The sequence below is a fragment of the Parasteatoda tepidariorum genome, chromosome 3, assembly GCF_043381705.1.
Source record: "Parasteatoda tepidariorum isolate YZ-2023 chromosome 3, CAS_Ptep_4.0, whole genome shotgun sequence".
In the NCBI taxonomy this organism is placed as follows: domain Eukaryota; kingdom Metazoa; phylum Arthropoda; class Arachnida; order Araneae; family Theridiidae; genus Parasteatoda; species Parasteatoda tepidariorum.
In genome coordinates this window covers 102362732-102382707 of record NC_092206.1, presented here as the reverse complement: position 1 = coordinate 102382707, position 19976 = coordinate 102362732, and the positions used below count along the sequence as shown (strand labels likewise).

Below are 19976 nucleotides of genomic sequence, written 5' to 3'. Positions count from 1 at the left end.
CTGAAGTATATATTTTTGTATTTTTAGAAGTATTAATTTATCAACCAAAGATGCGACATTTTACACTTCAGGCTTATGTAGCTCAACCTAAAGCTGTTTTTTCAGTACTTACGAATGTGAGGTGTTCACCTAGTTGATTAATTTTTAACCTCACTATATAAAAAATATAATATATATATAAAGATATTATCTATATTATATGAAGAATAATGTATGTCATTACATTTTTTCACTAGTAGAGATCTTCATTTATCAATCTGAAGCTTTTAATATTAAACCTTCGACAGTAATTGCTTCTTTTGTTAAGTTATAAAAGAAGGTTTTAAATGCATAATTCTTCTGTAATTTTAATAGATTGAATTAAATCATCTTAAAATAACACTTATCCAAATTCTACAATTAGTAAAAACTATTTATGGGAACTCATATTTTTAGAAAATAGTTGTCTAATGTGCTTGAATTTCTTATGCTATAAAACTACAAATTTAAATAATTAGTCAGCTGATATTCAAATACTTTTATTTAAAACTAAAATGTAATTTTTTTGCAAATCAACAAAATTATTTTAATACTGTTTCCGTCTACCAGTTGAAACTTGTAATTATTGGAACCTAAAAGAAAAAAAAATGAATTAGTAAGTAAGTCATATTTTTAATAGTGGCAGGTTTTAAACTATTAAAATATTAGAAATTTTTTTTTTTTATGATTTAAATTAACTGGATGAAGTTAATTTTCTTTTTTAGATAAATAGTAGTACTCTTCTGCCATTTCTATTCAATCCTCATAGCTAAAAAGCATGACAGATACCACAGCCACAAAATAAAGTACACTGAAGTCAGTACTACCATTAACAACATTTACAGAAATTCAAAGATATAATTCCAATCTTAATATGCAATTTTAACACTTTGTATTTTTCTATACATTTGGTATCATTATGGTACTTGTAAGTGTGATAATTATATTTTCTTTCTTTCTTTTCTTACAAATCTTTAAACTCAATAAACCTAGTCTATATATATTTTAAAACTTTTTGTCAGACTTTATGAAACTAATAGCTTTTTTATAAATTTTAGACGATGATTCTGAAAAGTACTTCCGTTATTGTCAATCACATATAAGAGTTTCTTAAAAAATAGTTATTTTAATATTTTTTAATAAATGTAATCAAGAATCAACAATCGTCTAATAAATTAAATTTTAAAGTTATGTACCAATTTTTATTCTTTTTTTACACTCAATCGAATAGAACAAATTACAAGTTGATAAGGAGCATTCATTTTAAAGTTGTGAGTAATTTTATGTGAGGAAAATGTCTAAGAGAGAATGACTTGAAATAATACTTTTAAAATAAGTTGAGTACAATATCTCCTATATAGTTTATAATACCAAGCAGAATAAAACTAATAGCTAGTTGTTACAAACATTTGTTTAAATATAAAAACACATCCCTTAGGATGAAATTCAAAAAATTGCATATTACTTTTAACAATAAATGTCTTTATTTGCAATTGATTTTATTCAATTCAGCATTATTAAAATTGCATAAGAAACTACACTGGCTTATTTCTAAAACATTTAAGATTTCCGAAAGTCGCTAATTTTTGAAGTAGTGAACTATAAACAGCTGGATAAAAATGCTCATAACCTTGAAACAAATTGTCATATAAACTTGAAATCGGGTTAAATTTAATTCTATTCAATATTTTAATAAGTAATAACAATCTGCTTTGTAAATAATTAACGAGGGTAAATTGAGAAAAAATAACGCGTAGTGAAAATAGCAGTGTGATCAAACATAAAAAAGTGAGCTAGTACAGTTACTAGTTTTCAGTTATCAAATATCTAACAAACTATTGTTATCAACAATTGAATAAATGCTGTAGTTTATTAGGAGAGATTACTTTTTCTTTATGGTATGAATTCAGAACTATTTCCTAGGGGAAGGCTGAGCAGTAACTTGCTCTTCATCGCTGCTGCACATGTGCTATTTACAGCCTAGGTCATCTCAGCAATATCAGGGAACAGTGGATAAGCTCTATAAATATNTGTTGAATATAATATAACAACCGAAGGAGATTTCTCGCGCTTTTCGAGTTATGCAAAAGAGCTGGAAACCTTGGCCCTCCTATTATCCCTAACTAAGGTGGTCTATGAGTTTTCAAACGAAGTTATTAAAAAAATGAAAAACAGTGGGAGGTTAAAATTGTTTAACGCTCGTCACCTACTTTGTTTTTATTATTAGCGGTTCCCTTTCATATTTCACTCCCCCAGTTATAAAAAGAGTTCCTCGAAAGACCTCGATGTCTTCTTTTCGAGCCCTCGAGGAAAGGTTAAATGTTGGATGCTTTTTTTAATTCTGCCATAACTTGAAAAAAAAATTAGTAAAATTTTTAATTAAAAAAATAATCGTTGATGTTGATTGATTTTGCGCCTTTTTGAAATAATGCGCCCATGGCATTCGCCATACTTGCCATACCCTAGATACGCCACTGGCTATAGTATACCCAATTACAACCTTTACGAGGTATAATTTTTATTGCTGTTTTCTGTGTAACCTTAAATATACCTCAAATCAACCTTAATACCTCAAAAATACCTCAAATCAACCTTAAATATACCTTAAATTTTCGTAAGGGATGCACTTCGAGATGTTTATCTAGAAGTCTATAGCATAAACTGCTGTTAAAGAGATTTAAAAATAACGAGATGAATAAAATCTACCACGTGTTTCTCATTTCTCTGAGAGTATCCCTCAGAGAAATGAGAATCCGGTCGCCAGGTCGTATAATTTAAATCCAGGGTGACAGTCAGGATTCAAACACGCTACCTCCTCGCTTTACACTGCGTTGGGTGGGCAGTCCCGCAGCAGACTGATCGTTAAGACGTGGTTCCCAGCAGATCACCGAAGTCAAGCATCACTGGCTGCGGTCAGTGTGCGGGTGGGTGACCACTTGGATCAGTCTGCGTAGAGACCGAGGGTGTGCGGTATTGGTCCTCGTTAAACTGTGCTACCGTAAAGTGCTCGAGTTCGCGCGCAGGTCGTCGGGCTACCGAAGCGGGGGTGCCATCCCCTCCGCAGAGGATCAAAATTGTGATGGCATGTTTTTGGATCATCCTCCGGGATGTTTCCCAGACCGTCGCCAATAGCCCATTGTGCAGCTCTAGTGACGACGTAAATTAACAACAACAGCGTTGGGTGGGCTATACCGCTCGGCACCTTTTCGGCTGTATCTAAATTACCAAAGCAACTATTAATCGTAATCGAAAATGAATTGTAATATCAAAACAAAATTCACCGCAACGCTTTCTGCTCTCCTGTCAAGTTTAGCCTTTGTGTCAAGTAACCGGCTAAATATGCTCTCGTTATTAATGTAGCTGTCTTTATTGGTTTTAAGGTTTTATCTAAGTGTGGTTTGTTTTTCTGTATACTTAAGAATCAATATTCTGTGTCCTTTCTGTCTCTTAAAGTTTTACTTTGCAAAAGTTTAGATATTAGCTTTATTGTAAATGGATGGAAATCCTTTTGAAGTTTTTCTTGCTTGAATAAATCAATTTAATTTAAGTATATATTCGAAGTTGTCTTGCCGAAAATAGCTATATAAATAATTTTTATTTAATCTTTTTTACTGTTATGCGAAATTATTTAAAAATATGCAAGGATATGGGTGTTTTAATTCTTTTTCATTGTTTTTATTGTTGATAGACCGTTTGAAGTGTGCTTATTAAATTATTTCTTGGATTAAATCGTTATTTGTTTGTATTTTATTGCTTGCCACCTGATATATGAATATCATATTTATCATGATTATATTTACATATGACTGATTAGTAGGATATTTCCTGGAATTGCAACAAACAGGAAATAAACATTTTTTCCTGAAATTTATAAAGGTCCAAGAAATTGAGCAATATTGATTGTACAGAATAATCAAAGTAGTCATAACAAATGTAATGTGTTCAAAGTTTTTTAATTTTAACCGTAATTATGATGCGATTAATATATTATAAATGTACATTCTTACAAAGCTTGTATTTGTCTTAGGTTTAACAAAAAATAATTTTTCAAAGATATGGTATGATTTTAAACATTAAAAAGTTTGTTTGAAGGTTATTTTACTCCAATTTGTTTTCCTTAAATGAATATTTAATCCTTATCTACCTCAGTAGCTTTTATTTTTAGGATTACCACAAAATTGAATTAAGTGTTAGACATTTTTCAATTCACGTCAATAGTTTTTAATTGATTTTGGTAATTGATATTATGGTAATTTGTGCAGCTTCAGGGGTCTGTCCAGGCCAAATGTACTACAGTTTAGCGGTACCTTCACAAATTCAATTTTCGAAAAAACTGTAGTTTCACAAAATACTTTTTCTTAAAATTTTATTTTTGTATCTCGTAAGAAACTATAAATCCTTATTTTTACCATATTTTTGTGTTGATTTATTAATATAATTTTTAATTTTCACAAATGTCAAAATTTTCACAAAATAGGTACCTCTCAGAAGAACCTATACAACTGAGTTTTAAAAAGTGCATTAAAGGTCAGGCATTATGGAAATTTCTCTACATTTCGCTTTTCTGAAACACATAACTTTCGAATTTTCACTATTTCTAAATTTTTGTATCAGAATAATATCACAATGAAAATATTAGGATTTTTAAAACTATGATTTTTAAATCTATAGCATTAACTGCTGTAAAAGAGATTTAAAAACAACACAGGATTTATGATCAGGGTCTGTCCAGGGCAAATTCACTACCGTTTAGCGGTACCTTCACAAATTCAACTTAAGGAAAAATGGTGGTTTCACAAAATACTTTTTTTTAAAAAAGCAAGTTCTAAGATTCTCTCCCGCTTCTTAAAATTTTGTTGTTGTAAAAATGATAAACCCTGGGTTAATTATGCATTTTGATTTCCAATGGAACTTTTCCCGTATATTGCTATTATTACATAGTAGAAAAATTTGCTTTCCACAGGTTTGTAAGAAAAGCACTTTTCCTCCCCATTCATGGCTGAAAGCATGCCGGGATCCCAAAACGCAATGGGAGAAAAGGAGTATCAACAACTCCGTTCCTTAATTAAAGTGGAAGAAAAAATGCTAGGACCATGCAAACGCCGCTCTTATTGTAATCTATGGGAAAAAGGAGCTTTTTTGAATAAAATGAGCTCTTCTATGAATAAGTAGTATGTGTTTGGTCAGTTAGTGCGGTGTGTAATCGTATCCATTGATTACGCCATATTAAAGCAAGGTTTTTTTTTAAAAATGAAATGACAAGGCTATCCTTCAGTAAAGTTTGCAGGAAGGCAAAATTCGAACTATTATTTTAAACATCATTTTAAATGTATTCTTATAGACCTTTATTTTATTTATGAAACATTTTTTTCTCTGAGATACTTTTTTCATGTTTGACCCAGTCGAAAATGTTCTAATAATGAAGATAACTTTTAGTGCTGGTACTGTTAAATGTATGTTTTTATTAAAGTTGAAATTTAGCTATACGCAAAAAATTTTATGGATTATACTAGGGGTGCACAACCTTTTTGAGTGAAGGGCCACATGCGCAGGAGATTGACCAGTGAAGGGCTGCATGCCAAAGTATTTAGACGGCAATTGTTGGTAGTAATTGTTATATAAACATCATTGTTGTAGGCACTAAATTATTTTTGTCAGTTAACCTTGTAATATCTTTGCATGAAATGTTTAAAATTTTACTTTTAAATGAAATGTTTAAAATTGGAAACTTCAAAACTCATTACTAAAAAAAAACGGAATTTGAAAATCAGAATAAATTTATCCAAATTTTTTTTAGATAACTTAAATTATTTAAAAAACTATGGGAAAATTCATGTTTTTTTTAATCAGATTACATAATACAAAAGTCCATTTAAACATAAATTGTAACATAAAAAATTGGTTCATAGAATTAAATTTAAAGATAAATAAAAATTTCTAGTTATGAAAATAAATGCAAGTTTAATACCTTGATTTAACGAAAGTTTATAGGGTTAAAAATGATTAAAATTAAAACAAAACCCCTTCAGCAGAAAATAATATTTAGCATTTAGTAGGGAATAGTCTTTAACTTTATAACATTTATTTTAAATTAATTATAAGAGGCAGGGGCTGATAGAGGGAAGAAAAAGAAAGAAAGCATTAATTTTGAAGGAACTATTTTCCTTAACAAACTATTAAGATACTTGTTTACAATATTTATGACTAATATTTTTTTAACATGACACTTGTTGTTTACAATTAATACACACATATATTAACAATTAATAAAATTTACGTAACGAAATTTATTTTGATTACTTTTTTTTACATTAAAAATTTAATGATATACAAATCATTTCCCAGCATATAATCATAAATGATATAAAATGGTCCAAGTAAGTAGAAAATGGTTTAAAAAATGTCTTAATGGCTATCCTGTAATTTGCAAAATTTCTAAATATTGTGATAGTTTCATTCACTTGATCATGTGATAGCTTTTTCGTGCCATTAAATTAAAATTGAAAGATTTTGTTTAAATACTGATCTGTAATTTTGAACCGGCCAAACTCATTCTGGAAAACAGTCTTTTTACAGAAGCTGGTGTTATGGGTAGTATTAAACTTAGGGCAAATAACTTAATCAGTTTTGGAATTTGTCCTAGATGGTGTTCTTCCTTTCCGGATTTTTAAATTGCTTGAATGCAAATAGCGATGTGTTATTTTTTAATTTCGTGAATACAAATTGCTTTGTGTGATTTTTAAATTGCGTACATAAAAAACGCAATGCTTGGTTTTCAAATAACGTGAATACAAATCAAGATGTGTGGTTTTTAAATTGCGAAAAGAGTACTCACAACGCTGGGTTTTTAAAATGTGTGAATATGAGTTGTGAGAAATGTGATTTTTTAAATCATGTGACAACAAGAAGAATAAGTTGGGTGTGTGTTCTAAAACTTGCATGTGTTCATGGGACTAAAGAAATATGCACGTGTTTTGAATTATTTTATCTATATTAGGGGATGCGTTTAATATAGATATTCACATCTCGTTTATTTATAGGTATATATATGTTACGGTGGAACATCGAAATCTGGAGAATGTCGACATTCACATAGTCACTTGGTGTATGTCCGAAATATTTGCTAAATACTCTTATTTCTGGCTCTCACCGGTTAATGTCAACAATCACATAGTCGCTTTGGTGAATGTCCGAAATATTTGTTATATCCAATTTTATATTAATTTATTCGTTAATATTATTATATTTATTTGATATATTTATATTTATTCTATATTTTAATACTTACTGACGATAGATTAGAAGAAACATCAGTGTTTGGAGTATCGGGCAAATATATACCGGGCAATGGCACTTGACCTTAAAAAAACATCAGTGTAGGGTATACCGGGCAAATGTATACCGGGCAGTGGCACTTAACCTTAAAAAAACATCAGTGTAGGGTTAAAATATCGAATAAATGTAATTATATCCACGAATAAATTCATATCAAATCGAATGTAATAAATATTTCGGACATTCACCAAAGCATATCTGTGATTGTCGACATACACCGGTGAGGGTTCGAATGTACAAGAATGTAATGAAATATTCGATCTTTCACCGATGTATTTGGTGTTTGTCGACATTCACCGGTGAAGTCAACAACCACCGATTTCGGTCTTTCGCCGTGACATATATATCATTCTCTTAAGGAAGGTGTCGATTTAGCTAACATAAGTAATTAGTTTTTTAGTTTCGAAATTTTTTTTAAAACAGAATCGAATTTCATTAGTTGTAATAGTGTGTTAAAATATCAGGATATTCTAAATCACAAGTAAAAATAGAGCAATAACGGGGAAAAAAACACATTCGAAAAAACTCTTATATTTAGCTATGATAAAATTGCCACAAATAGAGCAAGTAAAAAGTAATTATTTTAGTGCGTGATTTAAAACTTACGTGTGGTCAAATTATAGTATTAAAAATATCTGAATTTTTTTAAATCACGGGGAGAAAGTCGTAAGAAGTACCAAAAGAATTATCAAAATACCTTTATATTTACAATAAAATTCGTGTAAATGAAGCACATTAAAAGTATCGCAATAGCGTATATAAAATATCGGGACTTTCAAAACCTTTTAGAAATGTGTAGCAATAATTGAAAAAATAATTTGTTTTGGATAAAATCGGTACAAATAAACCACCTCAAAAAATGTTTATCTAAATGAGCGATTCTTTACTTGCGATTTGTAATAATATTGTGCAATAATATTGAAAATTGTAAAACTATGTGGAAATACGTAGCTATAATAGCCGAAAAAAAGAGCAAAAGTCATTTAGATTTTGAGTGAAGTTTGCACAAAAACACCTTTTCATAAGTTTCAAAAATTGCGATTTCAGAAACTACGTAAAAATTGGTAGCAATAACTACCGAAAAGTCATTGGATTTACGATGAAATCGGCGCACACGAAGAGCGTCTAAAGTGAGATAACTGAAATTCGAAATTCGCATATTGTAATAATGATGTATTGAAAATATTGGGATTTTCAAAATTATGCTTAAATCTGTGGCGTTAAGCATCGAAAAACTACATTGATTGAAATTGGATGCGTCAAAAACTTAAATGCCGAAATTTAAAATGTTTGACTTTTTTTCATTTTTCAAAAAGAAAATAGAATTTTTTTTCCCATTTTGTTCAGATTGCGCCCGCCGGCGCAATATATGGTATAATCACCCCTAGATTATACCAAAATTGTTTTTGAACATGTGGGAAATATATATACATATATATAGAAATTTACCGGTCATAAATGCTTTTTATTCGTAGTAGCAATTTTTGAAAATATTTTCTTATTTTACCTTACTTTTGTGTTGAATTTTTAATATAATTTTTAATTTTCACAAGTTATGTATAAATTTCCCCAAAATAGGTACCACTTAAAAAAACCTAGATAGACCCTTGATGATGGAATTTTTAAGAAGAATTTACTTATGCTAAGGTACATCCCTAGTTTATAGAATTTATAAAAATGCTAATTATTTTATTCTTCTTTTTAGATTGAGATAACAAAGACTAAAATGGAAAGTTCTCTTCAGTATATCTGTGGCTCTGTAGCTGCTGCCATTACAGGTGCTGTTGCTACAGCAGCTGTGTATATTGCTACTAGGCCTCCTCCTAAATTAAAAAGAAACTTTGACCTCAATTCTCAATCAGAAGAGTTACCTGTAAGTTTGCCCAAAACTAAATTATGCATGCATATGTATAAATTATTAGACTCTATGTTTTTGAAAGCTTTGATAAATTATTGTTTACACTATCTATATTTCCCTGTGGCAGAATTTTTTCGGGCTTCTTGCGACAAAATTCTCTAGCACTAATATCTTTCTACAAGACACTTTCATTATAACAAAAATGTATGTTACTAATTTATGGTAACCAAAACACTGCATGTAAAAACAAAAACCAATGTAATTTTTTTATTATGTTAATTGAATGTGTAAAATTTTTTTGAATCTAATCTTATGGGCAAAATTCTCTCATTTTGTTGGGCAAAGGGCGCACTAATTATTTCCTTCAGCGCATTTTGTAAATCATCACCCCACTAAAAAAAATTTAAATATCATGAAATCTGTAGCAGTAATTGCCGAAAAACAGATCGGCGACGAAATCACGCGAATCAGACTTCTGAAAGGAGTTACTCAAGTGCATGTTTCGTTTCTAGATTTGATTGTTGTAATAAATATTATCGTATAAAAAATTTTGGGTTTTAAAAAATATATGGAATTCAAAAACAATAACTGCTAAAAAAAAAATTTGAAATCATTGCCTTGAAAAGTGTATGATCAAGTGCACGATTCAAATTTCGCATATCGCCTGAAATATATCAGGATATCTAAGAGTAATGTGAAAATCAATGTCAATAACTACCGAAAATACAATCAAAATGGATTTACAATGTCTGCATAAATTGAGTTCTTCAAAGAGGGATTATTTAAATGCTCAATTGAAATTTTATGTTTAAATTTATGCAGAAAAGCAAACTAGCATTTTCTACTTCCAAAAAGAAAAAATCTGTCTGCAAGAACTCTGTAAAGTTCTGCGACAATGTTGCCATGATTCTGCCACAGGCTATTTTTCAATGTATGAGTTGAGATTAATGCCTTAGGAAACAGTTCCTTGCCATCTACTCTAAACTCCATCCTGAGAATTTCTTTTTTGGGCAATCAGCTGTATATTTGGTTAAAATTATAGTCCTCACTTGGTTCTTATTACATTTCTATTATGAAGTGACTGCCTTTAATATATATTTTTGAACCTTTTTAAAATTGAGACCTTATAAAATAACTTTAGCTGTTGTTTCAACCTGTTGGCTATTAAGTTATTAACACTTATTTAATATTGTGTATATCTATTTACATTATTCTAAATAAAGTAAGTTTAATTTATAAGAAGTATCACAAAGAGAAAATTTTTGTCTAATTGTTGCGAAGTGTTAAAGAATAAATTTGTTGGAGACTCTTCCATTTTACCAGCACAAGTACAACTCAACTATTTTATTTATTTTTATTTTAAAAGTAACTGTTACTTGAAAAATAAAATAAAAAAACTAGTTTCATTTACTTGTGCCTGGTAACTGTGAAATCCACCATCAAAATGGAGCCTCTGTAGTAAGGAGCATAACTTGGTTTAAACAATAAATTTTTATTGTTAACTAATAATATTTTATTAAAAATGCCAGAAAGAAAAAGTTTCTTGATTGTTCATGCAAATTTAATTTTTTTAAAACTTAATTATAAATTTAATTAATTTGATTTTTTTCAGATTTTTTTACTTTTAATAAAATTTTGTAAACTTTTTTTAAGATATTTAAGGAATTTTCGTCTATAATTTGTATATAAGTGAAATATTATGAAAAATAAATCCTTACAATTTATTTAAATCTATAATAGTACATGAAATTTTTTTAGAGTAATATGTAATGCACGTAAATGCATGATACAAATTTATTGAAAATGCTATAGAAATCGGGAATGGCAAATTTCTTCCAGAGTAGAAAAAACTGCCCAGGAAGAAATACATTTTTGCAACTTTAGTGGAAGAAATGTAAAAGAAAAAGAAATATCTTTTTAAAAAAGAAATATTAAATAAAGATTTTAAATATTGAATAATTGCTAGTTTTAAATTATAATGTTCATTTCCTATCCATTTATTACATCTTTTTTAGCCAAAATGAAAAGCAAATATTAGAAAGAAAAAAAAATTCAATGACTTTCTTAAGAAATCAAAATAACTGTCTTTTCTTTTAGGGCTTTGCTTAATTAAGTATACTGGTAGAACTTAAATGTATAACTATTCCAACCAATTTCCAGTTCTTATGTCGACATGTTGATTGCAACAGTGCATTTCCAAAAAATCAGTTTTTCAAAATAATGCTTCATTGGGTGACAATTTATACATTCCCGACTGTCTGGAAAAATGTTGTATTTTTGTAGAAAGGCCGCTGCATCTTTTTCGTTAGTCTGTAAATCCCATATTCGCATTCCTATACTTGCACTTGCCATTGGATCTAGCATTTATAACAAACACAAAAAAGCAGGAAAGTGTTTCGAACGGAGAAGCTTATGATTGCTACTATGAAAAAACTAGGTTTGTTAGGGTTTTTGGTACAAGAGCCAGTCTTGGCTATATCTCGCCTCCAACTAGGTAGATATTTTACAACTAGGTTCACAATTCTGTTTTGGTTTAAAAACTAAACTAAACTAAACTCAGCGGCGCAGCAGTCCTTGAGGGCCAAGGTCTACTGTGTCCATCTCAGTTTTCTTGACCTTGGGCTCTGGGGTGCAGGAGCAGATGTTCCGGTCAGGTGGTCAGCTGAACGCGGAACCACCAGTGTTTAGTTCCCAAGCATGCTTGGTACTCATTTATCGACCCACTGAAGGGATGAAAGGCTGAGTCAACCTTGCCCGGCCCGAGGATTGGACCAGGGACCTGTGGCACAACAGCGCGAAGCGCTACCGCTCAGCCACCGGGCGTCTGGTTTAAAAACTAGATGGATGTATAAATGCCAATGTCCTTAAGGTATGAGAAAATGTTAGACTGAGGATCATCTCCAATTAGTGAAAACAATGTCAGATGGAAGGTGCTAAAATGACGTAGTCTCTAGTTTTTAAATTTACTACACTCAATCAAAATATGTATAACAGTTAAAAGTTCTTTACAATTTGTGCATTCTGGTTCATTTAGAAAAAGGTGTTTATGAGTTATTTGTGTGTGACCAATACGCAGGCGGTTTAAGAGCACTTCAAGTTTTCGACTGATGTTTAACTGTTTATGAGGCTGTATGTAAGATTTAATGGCGTGTAGTTTGTTATTTGTTTCATTCTTCCAACAGTTTTGCCGTTGTGAATCGAGCATATTTTGAATTGATTTTTTTACATCAGAATAAGTCAATGATTTGTTCCATAGACTGTTTGTTAATTTTGCTATTGAGTCAGTAACTTCGTTTCCTGTTATTTTTGCTTGACCAGGGATCCAACAAAAAGCTACTTTATGTCCATCCTGTAACAAATTGTCGTAAGTGTCTAAAATTTTATTGAAGATGGAGTGAGGTGTAGGAGATCGGTTATGCAGCGCTTCAATGCAACTTTTTGAATCGGAATACAGGGGGTGATCGGTTAACGAACATAATCCGTTCCATGACTATGTTCGCTATCCGATTTGTTCGTTAACCAATCATCGATTCACCATAGACTTCTATGTGAAATCGATTAATTCGTTCTGGAGACCCTAAAAATTCAATTTAAAAGAATGTATAATTTCTTATTAAGTTTTTTAAAAAATAATACATACATATAGTCTTGCATATTAATCAGTCCTTTTCATTTTTTGCTTATGGGGCGTTGAAGAACATGTCCAATGTCGATTGCTTTTCTCTCTCTTTCAGGATTTTCCGGAAGTAATTAATAGCATTGTCGTTGTAAAAATCCCCAACCCTACTGACATCAGCTTAGTTTGGGTGCCATTCTAAGACCATTTCTCTGACATCCTCCCACTTTTTCAAAAGATCTTTAACGGCTGATGTCGGCATTGGTATCCTCTTTCGTCTTCCTTTTGTTCAGAAGGCACATTTCGCTGTGTTTCTTGGTGTTCTTCATTCAAAATTTCTTGGAGTTCTTCTGTCGTCAGTTAATCTATATGTCCCATTATGAGCTCTTCTATGTCATCCTCGTTCACCTCCAATTCCAGATCTCTAGCAGTTGTCAAAATTTCATCCTTAATTTCAGGGGTGTCTCCCTGATCACCTCCGTCACCTTGAATGAAGGATGGACAAAGCTTCCGCCAAGCAGAAATCAACTGCCGCTGTGTGACTTCTGACTACGCCTTTTGAATGATTCGAATAGCTTCAAGAATGTCAAATTTTTCTTTCCTAAACTTTTTTGAAGTCATTGTTGAGGAGCATTGGCTTTCTTTAAAACACCGACGAAACAGCGCGCGAGTGTACAATTTCTTGAAAGCCGCAATAACCTCCTGATCCATCGGCTGAATCAGCGAAGTCGTATTCGGAGGTAAAAACTGAACTGTCAGCCAGGGAAAGTCTGTCAACAAATTATCTTCAAGATCCTTTGGATGTCCTGGTGCATTGTCCAATAGCAGCAGTGCTTTCAACGGCAAGTCATTGGTATCAAGGTAGTCCCTGATGCTAGGGGCACAAACTAGCCATTCCTTGAAAAGATACTGTGTGACCCATGCCCTCTGATTCGATCCCNCTGATTTAAAAGTTGCACATTGCGATTCTTATTTACGCTATTTAAATATCGTATATTATGATTCTTATTTTCGACATTTAAAAATCCAATATCGTGTTTTGTATTTATGCATTTTTAAAATCTCGATTTTATTATCAAATCTCGATTTTCGTATTTACCAGATTTAAAAGTTGAACGTTGCGATTCTTATTCAGGCGATTTAAATATTGTACAGTGCGATTCTTACCTACGAGATTTAAAAAATCAATATCGCGATTTGTATTTACGAGCTTTTAGCATATGTAGCAATTCGTATTCACGTGAGCTTAAAATCCAATATCATGATTCGTTTTTGTGGTTGTAATATCGCGCGATTTAAAAATTATGCATCGTGATCAAAAAATTAAAAAATCGTGATTTATATTTTCGCATTTTTTAAATTCGATGTAGAGTTTCATATTTACGTGATTTAAAAGTCTCATATCGGGATTTATATTCACATGGTTTACAAGTTTAAAAATCGCACTTTTTTGTCAAATTGTATATATATTTTTTCTTCTTTTTTTTTTCTTTTTTTTTGTTTTTTGGATTTCCTCTTTTTTACTTTCTGACTACTCTCATCCCTGGTGATCTTATTTTGTATGCAAAATGATAACAAACGTTTAATAGTACTTTTTTTTCAGGCTGAGAAGTGTTCGTTAGAATTCGTTTTGTTCATTATCCGAATATGTGTTCGTTGTCCGAACACAAAAAAACTTTCTTGAAAGTGTTCGTTATTCGAATATGTGTTCGCTAACCGAACACAAAAATCTTTCGTGAAAGTGTTCGTTAACCGATTTGTTCGTTAACCGATCACCCACTGTATATAAACCATTTTGTGCGTTTCTGGGTTAATATGTACTGAAGTGCTAAGAGTATGGCATGAGATTCAGCAGTAAATACTGAGAAGTTTGGATGAAGTTTTTCTGAAATGGTACAATCAGGAAGTTTAACTTCGCTTGCCGTGTGACCTTCACTTTTAGACCCATCGATATAAATAGATTTATTGTCAGAATATTCTTCTCTATGAGATTTAAAAGTCTGTTGATAAATAACATCTGTTGTTTGTCCTTTTGTCAAATTGTTAAAAACGTTTAAGGTTTGAACCTGGGTCAATTTCCAAGGAGGTTTTGGCGGACAAGACGGTAAGATACTAAAATCCTCTAGATTAAGATCAGAAAAAACTAGGAATCTGTAAGATTTTCATTGTCACCACGTTTGCCTGCAAAACAATTTATTCAATAACCAACTCTTACAGATGTATACAAAAAAATGCATTATTTTTTTTTTAAATTTGAAAAAAAGATTTTTAAAATATTTTTTCAAAAGTGCCTTAATTTATTACACACCATGCAAGTATTCATATAATCTTTCTATTTGATCTTCATTAACAAAAAATTTAAGCACTCTTATATTAAAATACTTTGTGAATTCCAATTGAATAATTGATGATTAAAATAAATAATTTGATTTTAAATCAATGATTGTTTTAAAATCAATTGGTTTAATTACAATTTAAATCAAGATCATTTACATTAGTTGACCTTGTATGTTTATAAGTATCTCTTTAGAACCATTTACTCAATACTTGCAGTCAAATAAGTGACAGGGAGGACCCCATCTGTCTTACCATTAAATTCTAGTTGAAGCCTCTGGACAATAGGATGCTAAAGTTTGATAAGATATTGTGACTGGTCATTGCAGAAGAGGATTCTATTTCAGTTCAGAGAATGATTTCTGTTCTTGACCAAATATTTGTAAATAAAGATTTTGTGACAGATGTGGGAGAAACAGCTATACTATTTCTCTTTGCAACCTAAGACATGAAATTTGCAAAGAAATTGTATAATTTTCTGCCATTAAGAGATGTTAGTGATAATGTATTTCCCAAAAGGAGCATTGCATTGGTTCCTTATAGTAATTCCTAAAGATAGACATTAAGTTTAATTATAAAAAACCTAAATGTGTTTTTCTTTAGTATTCAAATATTTAGTAATAAAAATTAAATAGCTTTGAATTATTTTTCAATTATTTTTTTTATTTCCAGGTAACTTTTTTTCTGTAATTTCTTTGTTTCTGAGTTATACACTTTTGAGTATATGCACTTTTACATCCTGATTTAATGAGTCATGTCTTTATTATAAACAAATTCCATTCTTTCTCTCTTAGTAATATATGTATGTACAAGTGAATAATTATATATATATTTGTAGAGTGTAATCAATCTAATTTAGTACTTTTCAACAATTTAATATTTATAACAATTCAATATTTTCAACATTTAACAATTTAATATTTTCAACAATTAAATTCAGTACAATTTCAACAATCTATATATATATTTCTCTTACACGGCGATAAAAAAAAGCCTCATTACAACTCCCCGAATGGCAACGCTAGAAAATCGACCAATCATTGTGGCTAAGAATGTCACATGGTGAGGAATGAATGTCACAACAGTTTTAATTTTTAATTGATTGGATTCGGCGCGCAAGAGCACGTAGTGAGCATCATATGGCTAATCCATGTTATATAAAACGCTAATACGTTTTAATTGATAGGCTTCGGCGCGCAAGAGCACGTAGTGAGCATCATATGTCTAATCGGGTGAATTCTCACCGAATTATCAAAAAAATTCTCACAAAATTATCTTCATCGAAGCCGATGCTTTACATCCGGCGTTCAGTACTATTTCATATTGTTTTACAACACATGGTTTTAGCCCTCTGGTGGGAAAGACTTTAAAACAAAACTTACAACAGTTACTTTTCTCAACAACTGAAATTTAGAATAGTGTGATTAAGAAAAATATGTGAACTGTTTGCAATTTCAAATTAATATTGAAATGTACAGGTTTAGAATTTTCTACAGTGAAAAGTTTTCGGAACTTAAGTGTTCAAAAAAGTATACAAAAGCTAGACGTTAAGAACATATCCAATGAGCGAGTAAAGCGAGCATCGGATTGCGAAGCCATCCGAAATGAACTGCGAAAGCAGTTCCGGGGGTTGGCGAGCACCAGCAAGCAGGGGGCGAAGCCTCCTAGTTTAATATAATTCAGTACTTACTATTGTTTGCAAATTTGTCTTTTGGTTTTCATTCATAAATAAATATTATTTCCTAGTTTTTATGCTTTCAAACTGTTTTGAATAGTTGTGGGTATTTTCTCTGATATTTTTTTTTCATCTCTATCATCAAGAGCAAGCATTAAATTAGATATTGAAGGAATTGAAAAGTAATGGAAGTGTGTTGCAGTCAATATACATGTCATTGACTTCTTTAGCCACATAATTTTATTTTGAAGAGCCAAAGTTTCTGTTGGATCCTGAGAAGTCTACTTTATTAAAACACGTTTGTAACATATTTTAATTGTCACTGTTCAATGCTGCAGAAATAAAATTCTAAGCTTCTAGAACATTTTTATTTAGAAGAATCATGCAGGTTACCTGAATGAAGAAAGAGAAATGAATATCTAACCAGCGTAAAGTTTTTAAACGAGTGAGTTATTCCAAGATTCAAAAGTTTAAGTTTGCTGAAAAAGATTAAATTCACAAAATTTTACAAAGAACTCTTCTTGTGCATTGCTGTCCGACCTCCCTCCTGATTTTAACTCTAAATTCCATCTCACAGACAAAAAGGCAATAAGGTAGCATCGAAAGAATGTCTAAACAGCTTCAAACTTCTCCCTTTTTTAAAGGAAAAAAAAAGATCAGTAGAGAAAAATGATTTTGATCTGTTAAGAAAAACTTGTAAAGCAGGATTTTCTCTAAAAGGGTTACATAAAATCTGGGAAAATGTTACGTTATTGGAATATGCTATTTTTACAGCCCAACAGAAAATGACGTAGGAAGCAGGATAACATATGAAATGGCCAGCATGAAAACCGCACTCCACTGTATTTTTTTAGAATCTTTTTTAAAGTGAAGTCTCAAAAGTATGCACAGTATAAAGGAAAAACAATTGGGCGAAGACTCTGTATTTGATGAAAACAATTTTATTAAGATCTGTTGAAGAGTGATTAAAATTTGTCAAAAACAAATTTCATTTGAGGCATAACCTATGCGAAGGACAACACATTTCAGTCCTACCAGACCAGATTTTTGCTTATTTTAATCCTTACTTAACCTAATATATTCTTTGACCCAATAAGGCAAAGTTTGATAACTTATCCCCTTCCCCTAAGTACTGCTTTGTGACTCTTATCTACTTTCTTACATCCGTTTTTCAAAAATTTTTGAAATATATATGATTGTTAATCATTGTGGTGTATTTATTTATATTATTTTATTACATGCCATATGAACCTGAATTCTAAAATAACTTATCTGTATACACTTCTGAATAAGGAGTGCTAACATTTGTAGATCTGCATTTGTTCTTAAAATTATAAAATAAATTGGTCTTTGAAAAATTATTCGATACTTCTTCCTTTTTTAGGGCGGTGAGCATGTGAGAATTTCACATTTGACTCCCAAAGCTCCTCATGTATCGTATATTTATGAGGATGCTCAAACACTGTACGAGTGCATGATAAGAGGTTGCAGAGTGTCAGGTAATTATTTTCTTTTAATGATACATTGTATTTACTTTGATAAACTTTTATATATTATTTGTTTTCAACTATTCTACTAATCTCTCTCTTTTTTAATTAACCACGGTAGTTGTCGAGATAAATTTAAAAGTATATATATGTTTGTCTGCAAAAATATGTATATTTTTTAAAATCAAATTTCAATTTTTTTTTCAGAAATTGTCCATTAATTAATCTATATTATTTTAATTCAAAATAAAAGAGTAATAAAAATAAATATAAAATAAAAATGTTAAAAAAACATTTTTTTTTATTGACTTATTTCTTTTATTTATTAAATATTGATTTAAGATTTCTGTTGGAGTGGTTTTGATTCAAACCTAACTTTCTGTGTTTTTAATGTAAGTTAATTTAAAGGGAGTGAAAGTAAAATTTAGGTTAAAGTAATATTAATAGTTTAAATTTGAAAGTGGAAAGGTTAAAGATTAAATTTTGAATTAAAAAAAGAAGAAAGAAGACTGAGATGTGATCGTTAATCAAAAGAATAAGTGGTTAGTACAAAGAGAAACAATAATCAGCAATGGTTCTTGTAAGTCAGAAAAAAATTAGTAAATGAAAGATAAAAAGCATATTACACCAGTAAACACCTCACTGCTCATTTATAATGTAAGTAAGGAATATATATATATTAACAAAATAAAGGACTAAGTCTTACATGATCTGGAACAAAGAACAAACAAAAAACATGGTTAAACAGGTTACTCACTCCTTGTAGAGACTCTTTTCTGAAGAGCTGAAAAGAACGCTTATTGATTTATCCAGTAAGTGAGCACAATATTAATCAAAACATTTTATTGAGGTATTTTTTCATTATAAAAATGATAGTTACATTAAAGTTAAAGTATAACACCTGAAAGGGGTTTTGCCTTGAATGCAGGGCTAAAATGAAACTGGCGAGAACATCTTTACACAATTATCATTAAGGATATGCTATCTTAATCTAAATTGCTTACATAATGCAAGCAGGAGTTCAAATTTAGTAGATATGAAGAATAACCAAAGATGTCGACATGGTGGCTCAAAGTAATACTAAATGACCAGGGATCTGGCGTTAGACTGACAGAAATTAGCCTGCTAATTAGAGGGAAAGGAGTGAAGGACCAAACAGAGCCGTGAGAGAAGAAACCTCACCTGAAAAGAGTTGCGAAGAAGCAAGAAGAAAGTAACAAAAAAAAAATTCAATGCGAAGAAAAAATACAGATTTATTCTCGCAGTTTAAATTAAAGGTGTAAACATCTGAAAATCAATGGCAAAATTATGTCAAATTCAGGGATGAGATTCTTCCACAGATTTGCGGATTTCCGCTTTTTCTCAGATTTTTCCATTTTCCCCGCTAATTTCCGCCGAAATTTTTTTTTGCACAAGTTAAAATATTTTATGAGGAATTTAATTTTCCGTGGAGCGAAATTATTGAAGTCCTCATTCCTCCCTCTGAAGTTTCTCTAAAAATCATTTCCTTGGGATAAAACTGGTTGACCTTTATACAGGGATGAGATTTTTTTCGCTTTTTTCTCTCGAATTTCAGCCTTTTTATCAAAAACTCAGATTCTCTAAAAGTTTCGTTTTTTTTTTTTATTTATTTATAAATATCCCGTTTTTTTT

General features: G+C 30.7%; 1 protein-coding gene and 1 long non-coding RNA gene across 3 annotated transcripts in view; one reads left to right on the top strand and one right to left on the bottom strand.

Annotated features, from left to right (window-relative positions):
- LOC107440321 (long-chain-fatty-acid--CoA ligase 5) overlaps positions 1-19976 on the top strand; it is a 96103-nt gene that overhangs the window by 25435 nt on the left and 50692 nt on the right. The window contains exons 3-4 of the mRNA XM_071179299.1: positions 9059-9226; positions 18221-18335. Of these exons, the coding sequence (XP_071035400.1) occupies positions 9059-9226; positions 18221-18335 (283 nt within the window). The remainder of the gene's footprint in view (positions 1-9058; positions 9227-18220; positions 18336-19976) is intronic.
- Positions 503-2756, bottom strand: LOC107446397 (uncharacterized). 2 transcript variants are annotated; one of them, XR_006226662.2, is made up of 3 exons: positions 2622-2756; positions 1905-2038; positions 503-611 (listed from the first exon to the last, which is right to left on the bottom strand). It is a non-coding gene; the product is annotated as an uncharacterized lncRNA (long non-coding RNA). The 2 variants fall into 2 exon arrangements; XR_011636484.1 differs by having other exon boundaries at positions 2725-2756.